The sequence below is a fragment of the Grus americana genome, chromosome 17 (assembly GCF_028858705.1).
Source record: "Grus americana isolate bGruAme1 chromosome 17, bGruAme1.mat, whole genome shotgun sequence".
Lineage (NCBI taxonomy): Eukaryota > Metazoa > Chordata > Aves > Gruiformes > Gruidae > Grus > Grus americana.
Genome location: NC_072868.1, coordinates 17,160,680 through 17,183,493, shown reverse-complemented (window position 1 = coordinate 17,183,493; position 22,814 = coordinate 17,160,680). Strand labels below are relative to the sequence as shown.

Here is a 22,814-nt window from a genome sequence, read left to right as displayed (position 1 = left end):
ACCCTGTATAGTTTTCTAAGAATTTAGTACCAACCAACTGTGCAAATACTTTTTTTTAACTGAGATTCATTGATTAATTCAACTTTTCTATTGACCCTCTCTGTGGTGAGATTTTTGGTAAGAGTTTATTTCAGTATCCTCTTCCCAGCAAATGCTTGTTCTTCTATCTTGGCATAAAGAGACAGGCATCAGAACAGCCAGATACAGGAAAAGGATTCCTTTGATTTGAGACGGACAGAGAGGATACAGGGTCACAAGCCAGACTGAAGTTTGACGCTCTGGTTCTACCACTGTCCGAGCCACAATAGCCAAGTCATTTCATTGCATCTTCTCTGATAAATTGTGAACGGTTTCTGACACCAGCATCCTATTACAGTGTCTCTGTGCAGTGCCTAGTACAATAAGAATTCTTTGCTAGATTACATGGTATCTTAGGTCACCAGCCTAAAACTAAGTCTAAAATTCTCTACCTGCACAAAATTCCCTCAGTTTTGACACAATTGCATAAATCAGGATTTCTCTTTAGTCTAAGCCTCCAGCTCACAAATAGTTTCCGTACAGTAACAGTCCTTGAAAAACTTGGTCCTGAAGACATACTCAAAGCACCAGTAGACCACATTCTGAAAACTAAGGAGCTGCGGATGGGAATCACCTTCCAACTAATACCTCAGTCATTAGATCTCTTACTACACCAGGATGTGGCAGACCTGCATTCAACTCTTGCCTCTGCCTGAGGAAAAATTCTTCCCTGTGAGGGTGGTGAGGCCCTGGCACAGGTTGCCCAGAGAAGCTGTGGATGTCCCATCCCTGGAAGTGTTCAAGGCCAGGTTGGATGGGGCTTTGGGCAACCTGGGCTAGTGAAGGGTGTCCCTGCCCATGGCAGGAGGGTTGGAACTAGGTGGGCTTTAAGGCCCCTTCCAACCCAAACTAGTCTGTGATTCTATGAAACACATCTTGCGCAACTCGGCAGTGCCCTAACCACGAGGTCACAGAGTCTGGCGTGGAGATCTTTCAGCCTCCCTTACATATGTGAAACTGTTTTGCACAGACATTCACCACCAGCAGGACCAGAATCTGACTGTCCTTTCCGATGAGTTCCCTAAGACTTGGGCTGTAGTAATTTTGCCCTTAACCCATGTTACTTACATTTTCTTCTTTCTATAAAAAAGGTCATCTGGCTTGTGCATCTCACTCCTGAAGGTGGCTCAGATCTGCGAATTCAGAGATACATACTTTCCTGAACCATTGACTTAGATGCCTAAGCCTCTCAGAAATATATGAACTAAAATATTTAACAGTTTCCTGTTCCTGCTACTTCCTACTGTAGTCTCTCATCCTCAGTCTCCACCAAGCATGCGATCTTTTGTAAGATCCATTCTTAACTGCTTACCTCTTCAGGGAGCTTTAAAGTTAGGTGAGCCTGAATATTAATTTATGTACATAACCTTAGTATTAAAAAATTACAAGCTAATGTACATTTGTACTAGAGAAGTCATACCAAGTTAAAATATACCTGGCTTGATCCTGATCTTGCATACAGTAATATAAATCAAGAATAATTTTATCACATTAAAACTGATGCTAATATCAGAACAAAATCAGAAGCAAACCAGTCTATTTGCACCCTACGACAATGCCCAATTGCACTGGATTTTGCTCATGAGCTTACAGGTACTCCAAAATAACCAAGGTATAACATGTGAATCGTTAGAGCCTCGTGTGATGTTGTAATATTAGTGAGAGGAAAATCAAGACAGAACTGAACTTTCCACAGTTACAATCCTGAATGCTTGACTACAACAAAAGAGAAAATGAGATCGAGGAATGACTGAGAGGTAACACCAAAAGGACATACTAGAAGATCCAAGTCCAAGCTCTGTTTCACACGAGATTATATCTCTGCTAAAGAGATGTGGATGCAGCGCAATAGCATTAAGTGTGTTGAACGTCAATGACAAGCTTCCCAGTTGTACACTGGAGATGCAGCCTGCTAGAACTAGCTTAATGTAACTATAAAGTTGCATTCAAAAATCAAAGAGTGAAGGAACAACATGTATCGTATTTGCAGACACTTTAATGGAGATTTATGACATTGGCTGTTTTAAACTAGGTCATCTCAAAATGCTGAATATTGTTAGCAGAAAGACAAATTAAATACTTCAACGTGATTAGACTGAAAAAGTCATTTTATGGGTTTCAAATGAATGAAAGATAACAAAGTTAGTTTAATTGTTCTGCTAATGTTCACTTTTAAACTCAAGGCCAGGCTGTTTTATGTTGTTTTGTGGGTAGCTAGAGCCTACTGTACATAAGAGGACAAAAAAAATTACCACAAACCCCTACAACAGTTACAAAGAAAAAGGCGGGGTGCTCTCCCCTACTCAGCTGGAGGAATTCCAGAATTCTCACCTTCAAAATGTACTTGATGGTTCCATGAAGTGGTCTACCTGCCCTTTACGTTGCTGTAGCACCACAAGGTGCCAAAGAGATGAAGCTCATTATTTAACATAAACTAGTACCTAACTGCAGATTGTAAGAGTCTCAGTTTTTTAGCTATGGATGTCATTACATGTACTATTGCTGAAATTGTACATAAAAATAAAGTCAAAAGAATTCAATAGCATATGCACCAATTAGCTGCGCTTTTCTGAAATAGGAGTCACAATGTGTATCACTGCTGCAAATCGTTTACTTCTTTTGTATAAGCATATATAGGTAAAAGCAAATATTTATAATGTAGTCTATCCACTCCAAAATTTCCAGTTACTTAACAAAATCATTCACTGAACCAGATCGACACATTTTAAAAAGTTACTGGCCAACTGTGATAGACAGAGATTTATGAAGAAATTTAACATACACTGGCGATTTTTAGAATCTCTTCTTTTCTGGGTTACTCTGTGAAATCTTCAGCTGAACATGAATTTGTTCAGGGCAATATATAATTTTTTGTCATTCAAGGCAATTATTTCTGCAATAACAGTACACACTTAGAAGAATACATTTCTGATGAATCGTTGACCGAAGAACTTGTACTACTGATTTTATTTATTATGCCCATTCAGGTGAAATAAGCATAAAAGACCGTATGCTACCTTCCTGTATGAAATGCTTATGCACAGCAGTAATTCAGTTGCATTTAGTCATAGCATCGCAAATTGACCTCTTTTAGGTAGGGTCAGGTTTATGCCTGCATGAAAAATGGCCATCCACAGAACTACTCTTTGGCGACATCATAAAGCCTCATCTCTCAGTATGGAATCACTGAACACAGCAAGACTCCCCACGTGTTCATAATTTGTGACCCTGAAATAACAGGGAAAGGGGAAAGCAGCAAAGCTGTTAAATTTGTCTTTATGTCCCCAGATCCAGTAGGTTAAAAATTCACCAAAATAAGGACTCAAAATAGGGATATCGTCTCAGAGCAGCCAGATTAGGAGAGAAGATGCAGTCCTCCATCTTTCGCTTTTAGTAATATGGAAGCAGGTCTCAATAGGTGGAAACCCTTTCATTCATGGGACTAATACTGATCTGCCTAGTTCCAAAAATGAGGTCAAGAGAAAGCCTATGCAGTAAGAAAGGCAAAAAATCTTTTTAATACCATCTGCTAATGCCTCTATGCCACATGCAGCAGCTGACTAGAGAATAATGTTTCATTGTTTACCTAGGTTAAGTCATTTATCCTATTAAGACTCTTTCCACAGCTTGGCTTTACTGTTGGCATTACTATTAACCCTCCCCCAAAATTCTGGGCCCCTCAGCTCACATCTCTGACTAGTCCTCTCTTCTCAGAGAGCATCCATTTGTGCCTAAGCAGCCTAATAAACGAGTCTCGAGGAGGGTGCTATTCTGGGGCCGCACACTGAAAGGGAGCTCTTCCAAAGACTGCACAGTAGAATGATTAGGAAAAGCAGTGGAAAAGCTTCCTCTAGCAAAAACAGCTAAGTGGTGCAAGGGCTGCAGCTAAGCTATGAAATACTTCTGTCTTCCCTGACATTAAGACATCTTGCCTGTTGGGAACTTTATTGCTCTCGCTGCCTTCAATCCATGCTGTGCTTAGGGTATTTCTAATCAAATTTACTCATGAAAAATATTGATCGTACAAACCCACTCTCATAACCTTATTTTGGGTCAGCATTCATGCAGATACCAGGTACGCTAAGCCTGCACGAGCCCTCAGAAGTAGTAGTATGCTCTAAAAGCCTGAGCAACAGTAATCTAACAAACAGAAGCTGGCTGACATGAGGAGTAGAATTCCTTGGTTTGGAAACAAAGCGTGCTCTAGTATCATACATGGGATAACTATGTCCATATGTTTGGAACGTCTGCTCTTGAAGCTTGGGAAGAAAGATGCTGGCTCTCTAATAAGAAATATGTACGCTTCAACGTCATTCGGCATTGCCTTATGAGAAGGGTGAGATAGAATGACAAATGTTTACCTCCTGGGATAGGACTACAGCATCTTGATAGTAACGGCCATTTCAGAGCAGTAATCCAAGAGCCGAGGGCAGACCATCAAACTCCATTTGGAGCTTGTCACATCACACTTTCCTTTAAATCAAAGGGCATGGGACAACTGACAGAAATACATTTCATTTTGCAGACTGTCTAAGAGCAAAAAAGGAACTCTCCATCTTCTGACTACAGAGAGAGAGAACACAGTTGTCTTACCCATCTCTGAAGTGAGCACACACACATACATCCATGTACTCTGCCCGGCCGGATCAGGCACCGGCTGCCAGACCGCCCTTTGCCTTACAGCCCTTTCTCTGCACTCAGATGGCCGCATGAGGATTTTCAAGCACTTCTGACCCTGCTGCCGCAGACGAAGAGCTTTTAAACACGATCCGAGCCCTTCCTCACGGCTCAGAAACCAGAAGACGCCAGCCTGGGGCCCGAAGACCGCCAACCAATGGCTCCGTCTGCCGTTTCCCCAGCCAGCTCCCGTTGCCGAGCGCAAGCCGGGGCTCCCCGCGGCCACCTCCAACCTCCGGCCCCTCAGCCCTGCCGGGGCCGCCCTACCTGTCAGTGCGGCCCCGGGCGGGACGGCCGGGCTGGCGGCGCGAGTGCTGAGGGGACGAGGCACCCGAGCCCGCCCCGTTTGCCGCCAGTAGCAGCGCTCCGCCGGGCTGCCGCCTCAGGGCGCCGAGGGAACGGCGGCACCCCGCGCCCCGCGGGAGGAAGGCGCCGCTTCCCCGGCTGACTCGGGCGGGCAGCGGCCCCCCACGGCCCGCCCCCCCCCCCCCCCCCGCCAGGGCGCTCGCGCCCGCCGCGACCGTTACAGACCGTTGGCGCCGCGCGCCGCCCGCGCGCCCCCTCTCCCGCCGCCCCGCAGCCGCCCCGGACGTCGCGTCGCCGGGGCGGGCTGCGTAGTTCCGGCGGGGAGCAGGGAGGGGTGACATGCAGAGCGGGCAGCCGCGGCCTCTGGAGCAGCCGGAGCTGCCGGAGCGGCGGGCGGGAGCGGCGCTGGGGGGCCAGGCCTGGCGCGGCGTCCCCGCCATGGAGATCGAGAAGGAGTTCCACCGGCTCGACCAGGCCGCCAGCTGGGCCGCCATCTACCAGGTGAGGGGCAGCCGCCCGGCCCGGCTCTGCCCCCAGCTCGGGCGCTGAGAGGGGAGCGCCCCTTCCCTCGCCCTCTCGCTGCTGCCGCCTGGTTCTGCCCACCCCCCCGCACCCGGGGCGTGCGTGTGCCCCAGCTGCCGAGGGCCCTGCGAGGGCAGCGCTGCTCTCCGCCTCCCCTCTCCCCGGGTCGGAGCTTTCCCTTCCCCCTTCCCCGCTTCCCTCCCGCAACAAGCCGCGGGCCGCCCCCGCCCCGCCGTGCCCTCCTTCCCCCTTGGCCCGGCGCGGAGGGTGCAGAGGGAGGCCCCGCTCTGACCCCCGAGGCAGCGCCTCTCCCCCGCGGAGCAAAGCCCCTCGCCTCCTTCCCGCCGGGGCTCGCGGTGGGGGGGAGTGCCGGAGGCTGTGCCAGGGGACCCCGCTCCGGGGCCGGGGGGGCGTGCTGCTGCGCTCCCGTGCCTCTGCGGGCCTGTCCGGGGCGGGAGCAGGGCAGCCCCCCGCTCTGCCGAGCGAGCCCGGGAGCAGAGTCCCCTGCGAGAGCCCTCAGCCAGGCTCCTGCTCTCGCTCCAGCTCCGCCTGGAGCGAAGAATGGGGGAAATTCTCAGTAACCTTTTAAAACTGCCCCCTTCCTAACCTTGGGGAAGTAGGTCTAAGTATCGTATTTGTCTGTCTTTTTTTTTTTTTTTTTAACAGAAAACCAGTGATGGGCAGCATTGCATGCAGCTAGCTTTTCAGTCACTTTAATAATAGAACAGAGCCTGAAAACAGCTTGTTAGTAATACTTGTGCAATTACCTGGTGCTATTTTTTATTATTTCGTTTATTGCATTTAGATTTTTGTGACATTTTAAAAAACGTGTGGCAAACATGAATGCTTGTAAGAATATTTGGTGAGACTGGATCCAGCTTCACGCATACAAGCAACAGAAAGTAGGACTTTTCTCTTTAAAAAGTTCTTTGCGCATTTATCCAAAATGAAGTTTAAGAGAAGATACAGTACATGAATGGTTGGGTGGATGTGTTCAGTCAGATCAGGTAGCATTACTGTAAAATCCATTTGAATGTTTAAGCTGGTGTATTGCATAAACTAATGAGTTTTAAGTTCATATCTGCAACATAGAAGTTTGGCTTTGCTTCCCTTTCACTAAGGATTTCTCTGGAAATAGCCATTTAAAAGTAGGAGTGGAGTTTTATAAAAGCGAAATAAATTAACTCCAGTTTCAGATTCATAGCAGGCAAGTTTAAAAGTAGTAGCTTGCAGGGTGAATATCTCCAGTTGTTTTGCATTAGAGAATAAGCATTAAATTTTGAGCGTGCTTTTCAGAAGGTCCATTTTTTGTTAGAGTATTTCATTTCCTGCAGAGTTTCAGTGCTTGCTAACTGTATCAGTAGAAAGTCATGTGCATATATGACGTTATGTTTTTGCTAAAGATGATTTGGTATGTTGCAGGCTTAGTGCTCAGGAAATGATTTTGAGTAATATAGCTCTGTAAATGCAGGTGGTATATTTCTATGGGTACAACTTAATTACAGAAGTGAAATGTATAAGGAGAATGAGGGACTGTGGCATATTTTCAATGTAGGATCAACATTCAGTGATATTTTTGTCCTACTTTCTTTGAATGATGTGACTCAGTAGCCAGACTCTGGCACAACACGAGGTTTGATTGAGGAATAAAATTGAACTCAAAAAAAAAAAAGACTAAAGTGATTCTTTGATTTGCATCCAACTATTGACAAGCACGAGAGGTGGGGGTTTTGCTTGGTTTTGTTTTTTTCTTCCTTAAGATTGATTAGTAGGTATGTGCATCTATGTCATGTAACTCAGTTTCTCAACTGCATCCTGCTTTTAAGTATCAGCTGTTGAAAATGACAACTTGGCAGATAGTGTACATCTGGAAGAACAGTGTACTTCACTGTAATCTGTGCGTTTGATGCCTGGGCTGTGACATTAACAATGCAGTTTTCTTACAAATACCAATCTCTGCCTGAAGAATAAGTAGAGTAAGTAGAATAATGTATGTTATTGATGCAGAAAAAAGTCTTCCCAAGTTAATTGTACCACAGGCTTCTAGTATATCTAGGTGTTATGATTGTTAACTGCTAAAATCCAAAAATGTTCACCAGTATTCCAAATGAAGCATAATCCAATATACTACAGTCACTTCTTGTTTCTTGGCTAAATCTATTATCTAGAGATACAGAACTGCACGACATCTAGGGGAGGAATTATGAATGCTACAGGGAGGTGAAGCTAATTGGAAGGATGGCTACAAGGAGACTTGTCTGGGTGCCACATGACTTTGAAGGGTTAAAATTGTCCAAGCTTTTTTTTTTTTTTTGGACCAGGGGAAGCTATGTTCAGCTGTGATAATAGTACAGTTCTGAAAAAAATAAAATTTAGATTTTTTTTTTTTTTAAAGCATAAATAATCACAGGATGGAAACAAAAACATTTCAAAATTAAGACCTTGTGTAGGTATTTGTGACAATCATGTCTGGGCCACTGTATGTTTAATGAAATTATTCTCTGCTGTAGCTGGTCAAAACAGGTTGAACACTGATGAAGTTCTCTATGTTTTGTTGGTTTTTGTTGGGGTTTTTTTGTTTGTTTTTTAAATACCCAGTACTGTCCTTTACTTTCATCTAGATTTACTTGCTCTAAGAACTATGAGCCATGAGATCCTGTAAAGGTTGTTCAGAAACCCAATAGATTAAAAAGGTCTGGTCTGGTTCTGGCCATTGTTTGTATTGTAGAGAAACATCCTTAGAAGATAATGAATAAAAATGAGACCTGATCTAAGCAAAAGAGATACCAATTCAAATTAAAGTCCTCTTCCATAAAACACTAAGTTAAAGGAAAATGGACAGCAGATTAAATGTGAGCTTTGCAATGTGATACTGTGGTAAAGGTATGCAACAGAAAACAAATGCTTAAGGGTGAGTGATACGCACCCTGCATTAATATCATTAGAAGTATCAATAGGAATGAAAAGCATTCACTCTGGAGATGTCACAACAAAAAAGCAATAGCCCAAAGCTAAGAAAAGCACGGTATGGGCTTGCTGTTAGAGCAGGGGAGAAAAAGATATGGATACTTGTCCAGAATATCAAAGGAACATTGAATTTTCATTTGCTCACAGTGAGTGCAATATCAGATTTTAATAGTAATTTTATATGCAGAAGTCTGTCAGAATTTTAGGATGTATTTTAGTTTCTAACTTCTTGCACATGGTGATAGAATGAGATAGTATCTTAAAAACACAACCCTCAAATACAGGTAGAGTTGCTTCTTCTGTTTACATAAATGAGATATGTTGACTTTAGTATGTTGGCTAATGATATTAACTTTGATGTGCTTATCAGTAACAGTAAAGATACCTCTGAATTATTTACTGATCTATCACTCAACTAGAAATGCCATACAATATGGATGGAGGCAGAGCTGGCACTCAGTTTTACGGGAACATCTATGGGGACAGCTCATACAGAGTTTTCCATGTGAAGGTAGCAAAATTAAACTAAAATGTACGCTCTTTTCTAATTTTTATAGTCAGTAAAATATAAAATAAGAATGAACTGGGTATAGTCTAGATTTTCAAATGCTTTTGGAAGTGAGTATATGGAAAACAACGCTAACTATACTGCCGTGTGCACTCTGGAAAGCTGAAGTGCAGTTACAGTTTGGTTTGAGGCATGTAAGAGACACATAACTTCTCAGTTTCTGTATTAATTTTTGAGGGTATTTAAAACTAATATTAATGTGAATGTTACCTTTTTTTTTTCTTTCCAAACCTCTTTAAGCCAAACCAAAATACTACAAACTATGTAAGTTAATAAGCTTTACCCAGATTATGGGAGGAAGATACAAAGCTACCATGGACATTTTGGCTATCTCTGTGAAGAGCGAAAAGGCATGGGAAGTTTTTATGTATTTACTGTCTCTGGAAGACTATTTGTAGAATATGTAGATACATTTTAATGTTGAAAGTAAACTGTCAAATGGCTGACCCTGTAGACTTATAGTGTGGTTGTGTTGTGTATTTAGAGTAAATGAACAGGAAGTTCTAGTGTTTTCGGTTTATAAGCTGCAGGGAGCATTGAGACTGTGCTGCTGCAGTCTATAAGCATTTGGGTTGCTCTGGTACTAAAATACTTTCAGCCTCTTTGCAGCAGATAAATTGTGGCATGAGCATGACTTATTATAAATGCATCTTTGTGCTCTATTCTGCCAGTTCTTGCTACTTGAAAATGCAGGTCTCTGCATGCATGCCTTGCCACTTCTTAACTCACGCTATGTTGATTCATTTGAGGCTTAGCTTAATTGGCTCTGGTTATGGAAAGCTAGTTTAGAACTGATAGTTGCAGGGAGACTTTTTTCCTTCAGTACAGCTAAAGATATTCCATGTTTTCCAGTGCTATACAGCCACTGAATCTTGATACAAGTGTGGGAGAGGCTAACAATGATGAGGTATCTGTGTGGCTTACAAAGTCGATGTCCTTGCCGTGAAAAATGCGAGTTTACTTTCAGTTGCAAATGATAGTATGTTTTGTGCTGTTGAGCATGTTTCAGGGCTCTCTGCTGCATCGGTTAGTTGTACTAACTTTTTCGGATCAAGACCAGTTGTATCTACTGATGGCAGATGTGAGATTTTGCAAGTCCCATTATATGGAGCTACTGAGCCGCTTAGATTTGCTTGTTTTTCCGAGTTTAAAATCTAAGTACTTGAATCAAACTCTTCTGTGATAGCACTACCGTAAGTAGAACATTGAAAATAGAGCCTGTTATGGCTTACTGTTAAGGGGATATCATTTGTGAAAAATCTAGAAATCATACAACGTGCAGATGGTTGCTACACCTGCTTCTGAGCACCTTCAGAAGGTTTTTATGGTTTTAGTGTGTTCTTCCACGTTACTCTTCCCTTCTCTGCCTGCTCTAAGGGTACATACATATATAGAAGGAAACTGACAGTTAAGGAGAAGGCAGTGTTGGGCACATGCCAAATGATGTTAAATTCAAATAGAAATAGCCCTTGTAAGTAGAGAATAAAATGTGGTAGTGGTAGACTAAGTATTTTGAAACTAAAATAACTTTCTAAATTTTCTGGATAGGTTTGAACTAACAGTTCATCCTATAGTTACTAAACATTAAAAGAAATCTTTTCTTGTAATACTTGCCTTGCAAATGGACTTTCTCCAAGTATTTTCTTTAGCTGAGACTTTCTAAGTCATGGTTTACACTGAAATATCACTGCTACTTTCTTGTAAACAGGAATTCTCAGGTTTTAGATCAGTGTCACTAGCATGATATGATAATCTATTTGGACTGTGAATTTGGCCTCGCTAAATATCTGAGGATACTAACTGATTCCTTAAAATTCAGAATTCATGTATGATTCAAAGTTTACATCTTTTAATTAAAAGAAAATGGAGGAGGAAAGAGTTTACAAACAAAAGGAAAAAATATAAAAAAGGGGTAAAAGCTTGAAGTCATGCTATCGCTTGTACTCCAGTGAATGTGAGAATTGGGTGGGTTGTTTCAGTCACCAGATATGCCACTGAATTTGGTTTCTGATAGTCAAATAAACTTGTTTTTTCTTTAGTCTCACCATATGCAAAATGACACTTATATTCAGTAAAGCGTTAGCGCTTTTTTTTTTTTTTAAACCACAAAATTACTTTAATGTCTTTTGTAACACAGAAGAGAAGGAACCAAAAAACATGCATGCAGTATCAGTATTCTGTTACTCATAATATATTAAGTAGTTTTCTAGTAGTATTTGGGTTTGGGTTTTGTTTCGTTTTGCTGGTTTGGGTTTTTTTAAGTACCTGCAAATTAGGTTAGCACTGTGTGACAAAAAGCTCAGCTCCTGTAATGCTTCAAGCAATTCAGCGTTTTCTCTTGTGACCATAGTCTTTCTTGCAATTTTGTTTTCTTTTAAAACAGAGGCCTGTTGTCCAGCAGTGGAAGGGATAAGTTCTCTGCACAGAGTGAAAGTTTTTCAAAATGTGAGTTGAGTAGGAGGCTTATTAACAACAAATTGATAAATACTTGAAAATTGAATATTGTGCCATAAGTCTAACAAATTAACAAAAGAAACAAAAAACCCCCAACCCCTTAGCTGGAGTGATTAGTTAGAATGTTCCTGAGTGAGGATTTCATATTAAAGTTTACTTAATTCTGGTTATTTCTGGAATACTGATTTGGAAAAAGGTTAGTATAAACTGAGATACAAGACAAACATTAGAGGATTGCCTAAGGTTTTGTATCATCTTCAGTGCTGATCTGAAGTACTGTCAGTGTTCAGGCATTCTACAGAATTACATAAATATAAAACTTTGTTATTTTAAAAATATTAGACTAGACTAGAACGTTTGTATCTGTATCTCTGTAAAAGTGCGTACAGCGTGACTGTCAGAGGAAAGCAGCCCTCGTGAACGTCTGCAATTTTCCTAAAAGAAGCAAGTTTATGAAAATGTAGAAACAGATTCTCTTCAATGTTCAGAATTAATAATATAAACTTGATCTGATCTATAAGCTTTGATGTTTACAGCACTTACCATTGAATTTTTTTTTTTTCTTAGTCATTGGTCAACTTGTTTCATGTTGATTTGCACAAGAAACATTTTTTTGTTTATCTTTCTGATGCCAGTAGACATGCCCTTGCTGGTTTGGCTGGGAGAGGCACTATAATACAGCATCAAAATGCCTTTGTGTGTTCACTTTGTAGAACGTGTAGTACAGATGCCAATTCATTTTCTACCGAACCCTGTGAATTTAGATGTGCTTTTTCTCTCACCCACGCAAAACACTGCTAAGATTCAACAGCTTGCCTGCCATATTATACTAAGAAAAAGTGATAAAAGTGATTCTTGGAAATTCATGTGATTCTTCTAATAGTGATAGCTGATCTACTTTCAAATTGTGTTTGTGCTTTCTACATTTACGAAAAAAGGTTCATAGGACAGCATTGAAAAATCTGATGTTTTGTGGGAAGGAAAATGAGGTAGCATAATATGAAACATTTGGAAAGGGTTTTAATTCATTTTTTTTTCTTATTTCTACTTCTATAGGTTCTGTTTCCATATGCTTTCACTTTGCACAATACTTTATCCTAAAATATGGGCTGGTAAATACATTATTTCCATAAATTACTGATTTTGCATTCATAAGTACTAGACTAATGAGTTGGTAAAGGACAACTGCTTGTGGAAGCAACATAAATACAGCCAGCTTACCCAAGAGATCTGTGTTTTTAACCATTGTAGCTAGAGTCTCTATATTTTTCAAGTCCGAATATTTATCATCAACACTAAGTCAGATGTGATTCCTCCCAAATTGTGTGTGGTTTTTGGTATTTTTTCTTTTGTTTTTAACATACACTGTCTTTCTGTCTCCTAACTGTCCTTGTTGGCATGATAAATTGTACTATGCTTTTAAGCAGAATTTTTTTTGGTGTCACTGATACTGAACACGTACCTTATTTAGTTGCTGATTTGTTAACCTCTGGAATGAAAAAATATTTGGACAGTCCTGCTTCCTAGTTGACCATGTCTTTCATGAATGAAAGTAGATAGAGAAAAAAACCTTTCCACTGGATCCAGCAGTAATCTCATGGTGGATGTACCTAAGTAGCACACTGATACATTAAAGGCCTGTTGCATTGTTAGGGACTGAAACTGGATTTCTACTTTGTGTATAGGACATCTTCTTTCCTTCTGCGTTAGGATCCAGGCCTTTTAGTAGTTCCATAGTTGTCTCAGCTCTCGCTGGTTGTTGATGCTTTGGGAACATGGTTCAGCACTGAGGGTGAAGGGATCAATGATGAAGATTTACTTGTCTCGCCAATTGTTAAGAGATTGTTGAATCAGATTTGAGTCATGTGGTGCAGTCTTTTTCCTGTACTTAGAAGAAGATTAAAACAGTTTCTACATAAGTAGAAATAAAGCAACAACAAAGCAGGTTTTGCATTCTGCCATATATGCAATTATAGAAAAACTCCCGTGCTGTACCAGTGGCGAGTGTAGAGCTATGCAGATCTCACTGCAGACAGAGAGGTCACTGTGCCCTCTGGGAAGAAAGCTTGCTATGCTTTTTTGGACTAAAATAATTGCTTGCTAAAAATGATACTAAATAGCAGTATTTTGAACTTAAAGTATCTGTCGTGATCTTTCAGGTGCTTTTTCTTGTATCTCAGGTTCCTAGAATTTTATGCTTCTTCTGTGAAGTGCTTGATTCATCAAGTACTTGATGCTGTGAGCTGTTCTACAAAAGACACTCTGTTTCTCAGATTCTTTATATTTATTTGGAACAAGAACAAGTGTTCTACACATAAAGAGGAATGTTCTCATAACCTTCTTCCCTTGTGCACATTTGAATGAGAATTGCTTGTTTATATAATCTCTAATCCCACAGTAACAGGTTACAGTAGCGTAAACAGTGTGACCTTTTAATGTGATCGCAGGAAGTAAAATGTGAAATCTATTTTAAAAATGCATCTTCAACTAAGGAAGAGTATACTTCCTTTCTCTGACAGGAAAAATAACCCATACTAGTTCAGAAGAGCTCAATTCCATTATACTGTGTAGGGCCTCTTCCCACTGTCTTCTGCACAGTCATTGCAGCTGCTTGAAGTAGGACTAAACCTCTGCCATCTTTACGTAGAACTGTATGTCCTTGCTCTGCATTGTGCAGGTGTAAATGACTGAAGGTGGGAACCACTGGAAAAACAGGACTCTGACCTAAGCAAGAGGTTTTAGTAAGAGGATCTTCTTTTGCAAAGGAGGAGAGAGTGGGTCATTGGAGCAAGAACTGGAAAAATGCTACATAGCTTATTGAACAGCCAAAATACATGTAGCCACATTTTTAAAATTTTCTGAATATTTCCAGAAATTGAAGAAAAATGGGGACGAGTTTTAACCAGCAAAGGATGGGGGAGTGGACAGCTACCCAACTCTACAAAATGTTTTTGTTTACTCCCTTTATAGTTTAATTAAACTGGAAAGCAACATTGTCACTTGTTTCTTAAACTTCCGACAATGGAGAATTTTCACAATAAATCGCAGTTGCTGCCTAGAACTGGGCAGTGCTCAGCAGTGTCTGTAGGATGACATGAACAAGAATCTTGTTGCACCTTGTACAGTGTTTTCATTCCCAGTATTGATATCTTCTTAGAATTGGCCTGAAGTGTTTTGTGACCAGACCAGATCTGCCTCTGTACTGTTTCAAAACTAGTATAGTAAATATGTGAAGGACAACATGAGTTGTGAACCAACGAACTTGCCCTTTTTATCCTTTCATGTTATAGCATTAGCTGTGGTTGAATTGGTAGCATATTGAAAAATGCAGTATTGACTTGGGGGGATTGGTTGGTTGATTTGCCAGTCAGCAATATTACATAGATGGCTCATTAATAATTTCCCTTTAGACAGCAATTGCCTTCCATTTTTCTACAGTAATCACTCTGATAATGACACCTATTAACAGACAGCTGGGCTATGAAAGAGCGTGTGGCAGTCTGGCTTGGGTTGGCAGAGGCAGAGTGGGTGTGAGCGTGGGTGGCTGCGGCTTGGGGAAACAGGGGGTCTGAGCAGCCCGAGGGTCAAAACCCCGAGGCGGTCAGCTGTCCTCTCTAGAGGCAGGCTCAGGAAAAGGGACCCCAGGTTCTGGACCTTGTTTGTTGTATGTCCATCAGACTTGTCTCGTTTTCAGTAGAGGTGAAAGACTGGAACAGGAGGTTGAAAATATGTAAAATCTTTACAGCTGCTAAGTTACTGGATTTATTAGCCCGCATGAGAGCATTAGTGGAGTTCTAATCTTACAAGTCTTTTTAAAGCTTGTCAAGAAGCAGACAGAGGAGAAAGACTTCATGGAAACTACTGACTTATGCCTTATTTGTCATTGATTTCTTGTTTATAATTTGTGTAAAGCTTACCATTCAGAACCTCCATTAGGAGTGAGTCCGTTATGCTAGGCTTTACTTGCTAGCTTTATACAGTCCAGTGTACAGGCTACTTTCTGTGACTGACTGACAGCAGGAAATTCCTTATTTGAGAACTTAGCAGACAAAAGCAACCACATGAAGTGGGGATTTTGGGTGGTAAAATTGTTACGTGCTTATTATCTTTTTAAGAGTAGCTAAAGGAGTTAATACTGCTACCTAGTTAGGAGCAAGCACTCAAGCATTTATTGTTTTCATGTAACAATGTCTACATCTTTAGAGTTTTCTTGTACTGAAGTCTTTGCTAACGATGTGTTCTCCATATAAAACTATCTCTCTGCACACAAAATTCTATCTTGGAATATTTGGAGAAAAGTAATCCAATTTTCTAGTAAAAATGCTTTGCCCTCAGCACTGTTTCTGTAAGAGGGGACACTTGTGTGTGAATCTAATAGTTGATAACCTTTATTTGTTGATCAGTGCTTGGAAGCCTTCAGTATAACAGTCTTTTGGGGGGCAGGGGAATGGAAAGGGATGTGATAGGGGCGAGAGGTTTTTTTAAAGCTGTTTGGAAGTTACTGCATTTTATACTCCCCCCGTAAGTGTTCAGGATATGTGCTAAGACTGCAAGTGAGAGTTTGAGATAGCCACAAAATTATAAATCATGTTTAGTCAAGACTGATAACTGCTCCGGCTGGCAGGAAGTGGAAGATGATGAGCAAGAGTCTAGTGGAGCCATGGGGCGTGGTGGGTTAGGTACAGCACCGTGCCTGGGCTGTAAAAGAGGAGCGTAGGAAGTAACAGGAGTCGTGCTTTTCCAGAGAGGATGCTGTCATTGTAGAGGCAGAAGTTATGATAGTTGCCTGGCTTTGCTAAATCAATTGGTGTTCTCAGAGCAAATTATTTTAAACTATCGGTATTAGTAGATGCACGAAGTGGCAAAACATTTTTTATCTCATCTGATCCATGCAACTTACTTTCACTCACAAATGTTTCATTAGCATGGGGGGAATTAAATAGTCCTTTGAAGGTCTAGCTTGTCAAGTTTTGCAGTCTTTTTCATGTACTGGAGTGCAGAGCGCTAATCTATCCTGCATTGTGATGTCTGTGAAAGCTTATCTTGATTACGTGATGTTCCTGTTTAACGCTGACATTTTTTTTTTAAACTCTCAGTTGCTTTCAGATGGGGAGAAGATGACCAGCACAGCTGGAGGTGAAAGCTCTCTCTCGCTGCAATGACAGTTAAAACAATCTCTAGTAATGCAGGATTGGTTGTCAGTATCTTAAAGTATTGCTTTGCAACTTTGAGAAATAATAAAATACCTTAAATGCTAAAATTTATTCTGTATGGCTGCTTTTGGGTTAAGGGAGGGGTTGTATCTTTCCATGGGAAGTTCTCAGACTTGTTAGCCATAGGTAGATTTTCTTACACATTGTCTGTTTTGAAGCCATACTTTTATTCACCTTTCCCGTGTGAGAACTGAATGCTAACACACACTAGAAACTATGCTTATGATAAGTAAAATGCAGTACCGATATCCACTGTGACTAAAGAGTTCATGTGCATTATTATTTGTGTGTAACAGGCACCTAGTAAAGGAAAGTGCTCAGAAACCTACCTCAGATCTAAGTAGCTTAACTTCTCTGAGCGTCAGTTCAGGGAACGTTACATCTCTGCTGCCAGCATTTAAGGGTTAAGTTTCTCTTTCCAAAAAAGTATTGATTTTTCTCTTTTTTTCTTAGAACAGTTTACTACTCTGGAAGTAGTTGTGTAAACATTCAGCTGTAAGTGCAACTTCTTCCGTTAAATCTTGGTGTAGAACAGAGGTGCCCGGCCACTCTGTCCTGGAGCCGTGTGAAGGCTGGACAGCCTGTTCTGTCCCCATCATCAACCGACATGCTTGTGCGTTTGGCACGTGGCCTGTCCAGCTCTTCCATGACCCAACAGTCATACAGTCAGGTAAACACATGTGTAGGCTGGCGTTTGTGGGATCAGTGTCTGACTTACCCGCAAAACTCCATTTGCTCCATAGATTGTGAGCTGATCATCTCAGGTTTAGAAAGCTGTTTAATATTAAACTAGCTTAGCTTAGATTGGCTTCCTAAACACATATTAGACTGTCATGTGAGAAAACAGGAGTAGCCTAATTCTGCTTTATCTAACATCTGTTTTCAGCAGTACTGTTTGTTCTCAGCAGGTTTTTGTGTGCATTGCAGTAGCTTGGCAACCTATAGGTTGCACCATTCAATGAATTCAGTATGTCTTTAATCGTCACTAAAATTTTCCTTTCCAAATTTGAATATAAGTACAGGAAAGTGGGCATCTGGGATTATAACAGCAACAGCCATGTTAAACAGATCCCAACCGAAACAAGCTGTTCATGCAAATTTGTAGTCCAGTGTGTTTCTTCAAACTTCAGTCCAAAAGTCTTTCTTGAAATTAGTTTAAGAAAAGATACTTGTAACTTTTTTCTGGGAATGGTAGTTAAGCCATTACAGCTACTTAAAGTTCCCAAATACAGATTTGGGCAGTATGCTGAAACATAACTACTAAAAGCATGACTATCGCTGGTTCTGTTTAGGAGCAAAGCTTGAGTTTGGCCTTTCTCTGCACGCAGAGGCATGAACATGGTTTGTGCAATCCTCTTAATAGTAAATTCTCTTTAAACTTGAATCTCATTATATTAGAAAGGGTAAAAGGCTTTTGGTAGTAGTGTAATGAGTATGCTTTGGCAGAATGAATCTTTAGTTCCATTGCCTGAGTTCTTACTAATGGCTAACAGAGTGAAGCATTCTTATGCCATAGATTAGAACTTGCTGGGATTTTGTATTATACCCAAATTTGTACAGAAGAAACAGAATGCAGGAGGGAAGTCCACTTACATTATGGAGCTGGTACCTGTTGTAACATGTGGTTCATGATTTTAAACGAACAGGGTTTCTTGATACTAAATAAATCTAGTACTCCCCCTCGTACTTTTAACTTAAAAATTGCATCTCAAGAAAGCCAGTAAAACAACATATGATACAAACATCTTCAAGGAAGTGAAGTTTACCACTAAATAAGTTGTAGATCTCTTTTTCCTTTTTTTTTTTTTTTTAAATGGGTAATGCAGAGTTCACAACTTCCTATTTAACAATTCCTGCCTCTTCCCTTCTTGTGTGTTTTAGTACTTCCTCTACGTACAAGCTCATAACTTTGGGAATTTTGATGGAATTAGTAGAAAGTCGGAAATATGGCTGTTGCCTGTCCTACAGTATTCTAAACACAAAAATAATACTGACCTGGTCTGAATGTGTGCCACATCATAGGCATGATGTGACTTTATTCCCTTAACATTTGCAAATATATTAGAAAGCTTTATTTAGCTTTTAGATTATTGGAGTACCCAACATGAATGAAGTAATTTATGCAGAGTGACACCCCTTAGCCATGCGAGAAAAAAATTTTGCTTTAAACTCTTGACTGCAGTTGTTCGGTGTTTCAAAGTAATGAACAGAGTTTACTTGCATTAGAACTGAGTCCTTTCTCATATTAAACATATACTGGTATTGCTTTGCTTGTTTTTTTAAAGGTTTAACACAGATTTTTATGTTATGGTAGTTTTTCATAGTTGTCTCTAGAAAAAATAGGTTTAAAAATATGCTTTTACCAATAGAAATGTATTTTAAGAAATTATTCTCTCGCTTTAAAAAAAAAATAAAATAAAATAACTGACATAACACATATAAACAAAAAACGTGACGGCTTAAATGTGACTTATTTTGTGAATGCCAATTTTAAATGCACTGTGATAATGCATATTGCTCCTCATTTTTTGTTCTTCATGACTGATATCCCTGTTCTTGCAGAGTAAGAATCTGGTACGTGTAGAGACACCTATGTTTTAATTTTAAAATCTGTTAATGCATATTCAAGCATGTTCAACATTGGCTTGCCACTATTTCTGCCATGTAAATTCAATGATATTTTCACTGTTGGTGAGACACTGTTTTGAAAGTCTCACCTATGTAATGTAATGTATTCAGAAGATTATGTAGCAGAAACTTGGGCTGTGTGGCCAAGATATAGTATTAAATGTACAGTTTGGCTAAAAAAAAAAAACCCTTTGATTTCTAATGCATTTCTTTCATCATCTGAACAAAAATGGCTCCAAAATACCAACCTCCAGGTCACTGTTTCTAAAACACAGAGATCTCTCAAAAAACCTTCATGGCAGTTCTGGTGTGTTGTGTTTGAGAAGTGTGTTCAAGTCTGTTTTGTGCTTTTGCTGCTGAATAGATACAGGAGCTATGTGAACACTTTTGTGGGTTGATTACTGAAACTAGAGTTCAGAGCTCTTTAAACAAGGAGTACATGTTCATAAGCAAGCAGCTATGAACTGGACCTTTTCTTTTCCTTTCAAGACAGGCTCTTCTGAATGCTCCAGATAGAGAGGAGATTGCCTTTACCTTATCAAATAAGAATATATGCCTTTATAAATGAAACATTACAGAAAAAATAGTGGTAAGTCTCTAAAGTCTGAATAATCTGTTGCAGTTGCATTTGATTTGGTAACAGTATTGTGCTATGAAGGCTAATTTAGGTTTCTGAGAGGGAAATAACTTTTGGAACTCTTTATAATATGCAGACTAATTAGAGGTTACAGTGAACACAGCTGTTTCTGCCAAGCTGACTAAGCTAGGAATTCAAATTACTATTTTTAGCCAGCTTATAATGTTCCTATTTCTCAATGGTACCCATGTTACTACTTTAAAAAATTAATGTGTATTTATCACACTGTCCAGCTAGATACAATAAACATTTTTTGTGCAACCAGTCCGTTACTTTTTAAAATGAACAAACAGTGTGAATATACAGACACAACGGAACACTTCAGGTGGCATCTGGGCTGTGTTACACTAAAAATCATGTCTAAAACTTGCATGAATTCAAAGTGAAAGCTTCCTCAGAGGAAGAGGCATGAGCCCTGGAATGAAGTAATTGTTTTCTGTAAGTTGTTTACATATAGTCTGTCTAGCATACATATTCCACTTTTTCTTGCCCTCCAAGACAGTTGCCTTTCTCCATTGTACAAGAATTTATTGCATGCTGTTGTTTGCATTCAAAATGCTTTTCTGTTGACCCTTGAGATATCATTGTGCAGATCCTCTAAAAATTGCTATACATTCTATCCTGAAATCTCAAAGTCATTGCAGTAAACTGTACTTCTGCAGACTATGAAATAACTGCACTAATAAAATTTTGGAAAACAATGCTGGTGAAGGTTACTTTGTGTAAAGTGTTGACAGTTGTATGAAATACATTCAAGATAAACTTCAAAATTACATTCTCAACTAGTTTCTTTTTTCTAATAAGCTTTATATGATACTTTTTGCAAAGATTACTGGATGAGCAAAAGCATTCCTCAAATTCTATGTGTACTGAATAGACATACTTCATGCATAAATTTGTTGCTTTTTTAAAAAAAAATCAGTCTAATTTTAACATAACATATGGCAAGCTGGTGTCTAAAAATGCTTTAACTGACTGTACTTTCTCAAGGCGTATATAGCTAGTTTAACTTGAGCTAAGAGTTAAGTCTTAGAAAAACTATTTTAATTCCTACTTGCTTCTGTTAACACCAATAGCTTGCTTACTCTATCCTCTAAATTACAGTAGATAAGATCCGAGTTTAGTTTTAGTCAGTGTTGGGTGTAGAAAATGATGCTGGCAAATTAATCCTGTTTTCATAAAATCCGGTTTTCACTTCTGTTTTTCATGACGGTAAGAGACTTTCAGACCAACTCAGATCAAGAAAATAAAAACTAGGCAAATTCCAGAAGTTCTGATTCTGAAGTAATAATCCTTTTGTTTCTGGTTTTGTGTCATCATGGAAAATACGCCATTGACAATTCATCTAGAAGTGCTTTTGTATTTAGAAAGACTTTCTCACCAAAACCATAAAGGAAATGCATGATTTCCAGGCCTGGCTCCCATGGCTCCGAATGATGTCCGTTTTCAATGACAATTCTTTTTTCTGTAGTGCTAATGATGATGTAGGGGAGCTAATCTAAAACTTTCTTCCCTTGCCTCTAGGGGCTAGGGAAGACAAAAGCATTCCTCAAGAGCCTAAAAAAATTGCTCAGAGCAATAGCCTCCCTTCTGAAAGGAGAAATATATAGTTGTTCCAACGCAGCTGTCAACCCAAGAGCATTACAGCGAAGTGGTTGGATTCCTAAAATGGTAGTGAGAAACATTGACTCCTAAGTTAGAAACCTAATGAGTTCGAGCATCACGGATGAAAACTAATCTGCTTGGAGGACACAAGCAGCATCCGTAATAGCAACCAAGAGGTGTCTTCTGACTGTCTTCAATGGGTGACTTCCTTAGCTTGCATTGCTCTTGAGGGAGGACACAACAGGCTATACAAAAGAGATAGGGTAGATAAAAATCACGTCTAGCATGAAGGCCTGCCTCTTTCTCATTGAAATCCTTTAATGTTTTAGCAGTCCCAGTTGACAAAAATGGGTTTTTTTGGAATGTAATGCCAGCAACAACAACAAACCTGACATTAGAGCATACAAAGGACAATAGCAATAGCACTGATGTGAAAAAAATGTATATTTTCCTTTGTAAAACCTAGAAGGATATTTTTGTAGCTTTAAGTCTCTAATGAACTTGCAAAGGATTATGTGTGTGCATATCTTTTCCCTTTGCATGCAAATTCTAATGCTGTGTTAACAGCATAACAAAAATGAATTGGTGATAAATCTCAGGGTGTATGAAGTCTCCTGCTTTCCCTATTACTCATTGCATTGACTGTGGTTTCTAGGAGGTATTGTAAGATGTCAAGTTGTTGAATTTGTAAAGAGCTTGATAAGTAAATATGAGAACAACTCTGGAGCTCTCAAACCTCAGATTTTCTGTTTTCAGGCACATCTAGTGCTATAAGACCTCTCTGACATTGGTGAATTTTTTGGTTTTGATCAAATTGCCTCTATGTAGCCATCTCAGATTCCACCTAGCTTTTAATATTTTTTTGAGCACCCACCAAAACTTCCGAGGTCATCTTATTTCCTGTTTTCAGGTATTTGTAAACGGTCTTTGGTCTTCATTACTAGTAACTGGATGACCACCACTTCAGTGTAGATACGGCACCATGAGAGAGAGAGAGAGAGAGAGATGTATGGGGTTTTTTATTTGAACCTCATAATCCATCTGCAACAGAAAGTAGTGCTGCAGAACAAGCTGAAAACTGTAAAAAAGGAAGTTCCTACTTGCCAAATCCAGGCTTAAAAAGCCTTGTGATTTTATTCAGGGAATCAGATGCCTTCCA

At 40.0% G+C, this 22,814-nt stretch overlaps 1 protein-coding gene across 3 annotated transcripts in view; it reads left to right on the top strand.

Moving 5' to 3' along the window:
• The first annotated feature begins 5,338 nt into the window (after positions 1-5,338).
• Positions 5,339-22,814, top strand: part of PTPN1 (protein tyrosine phosphatase non-receptor type 1) — a 46,497-nt gene continuing 29,021 nt past the window's right edge. Inside the window, exons 1-2 of one of the 3 annotated variants that reach the window (XM_054845165.1) lie at positions 5,436-5,562; positions 19,903-20,002. Coding sequence is in view for 2 of the 3 variants with exons in the window: in XM_054845163.1 (XP_054701138.1) it covers positions 5,401-5,562 (162 nt within the window). In the remaining variant the exon portion in view is untranslated. Of the gene's footprint in view, positions 5,563-19,902; positions 20,003-22,814 lie in introns of all 3 variants that reach the window. The other 2 variants (XM_054845163.1, XM_054845164.1) reach the window with 2 other exon arrangements.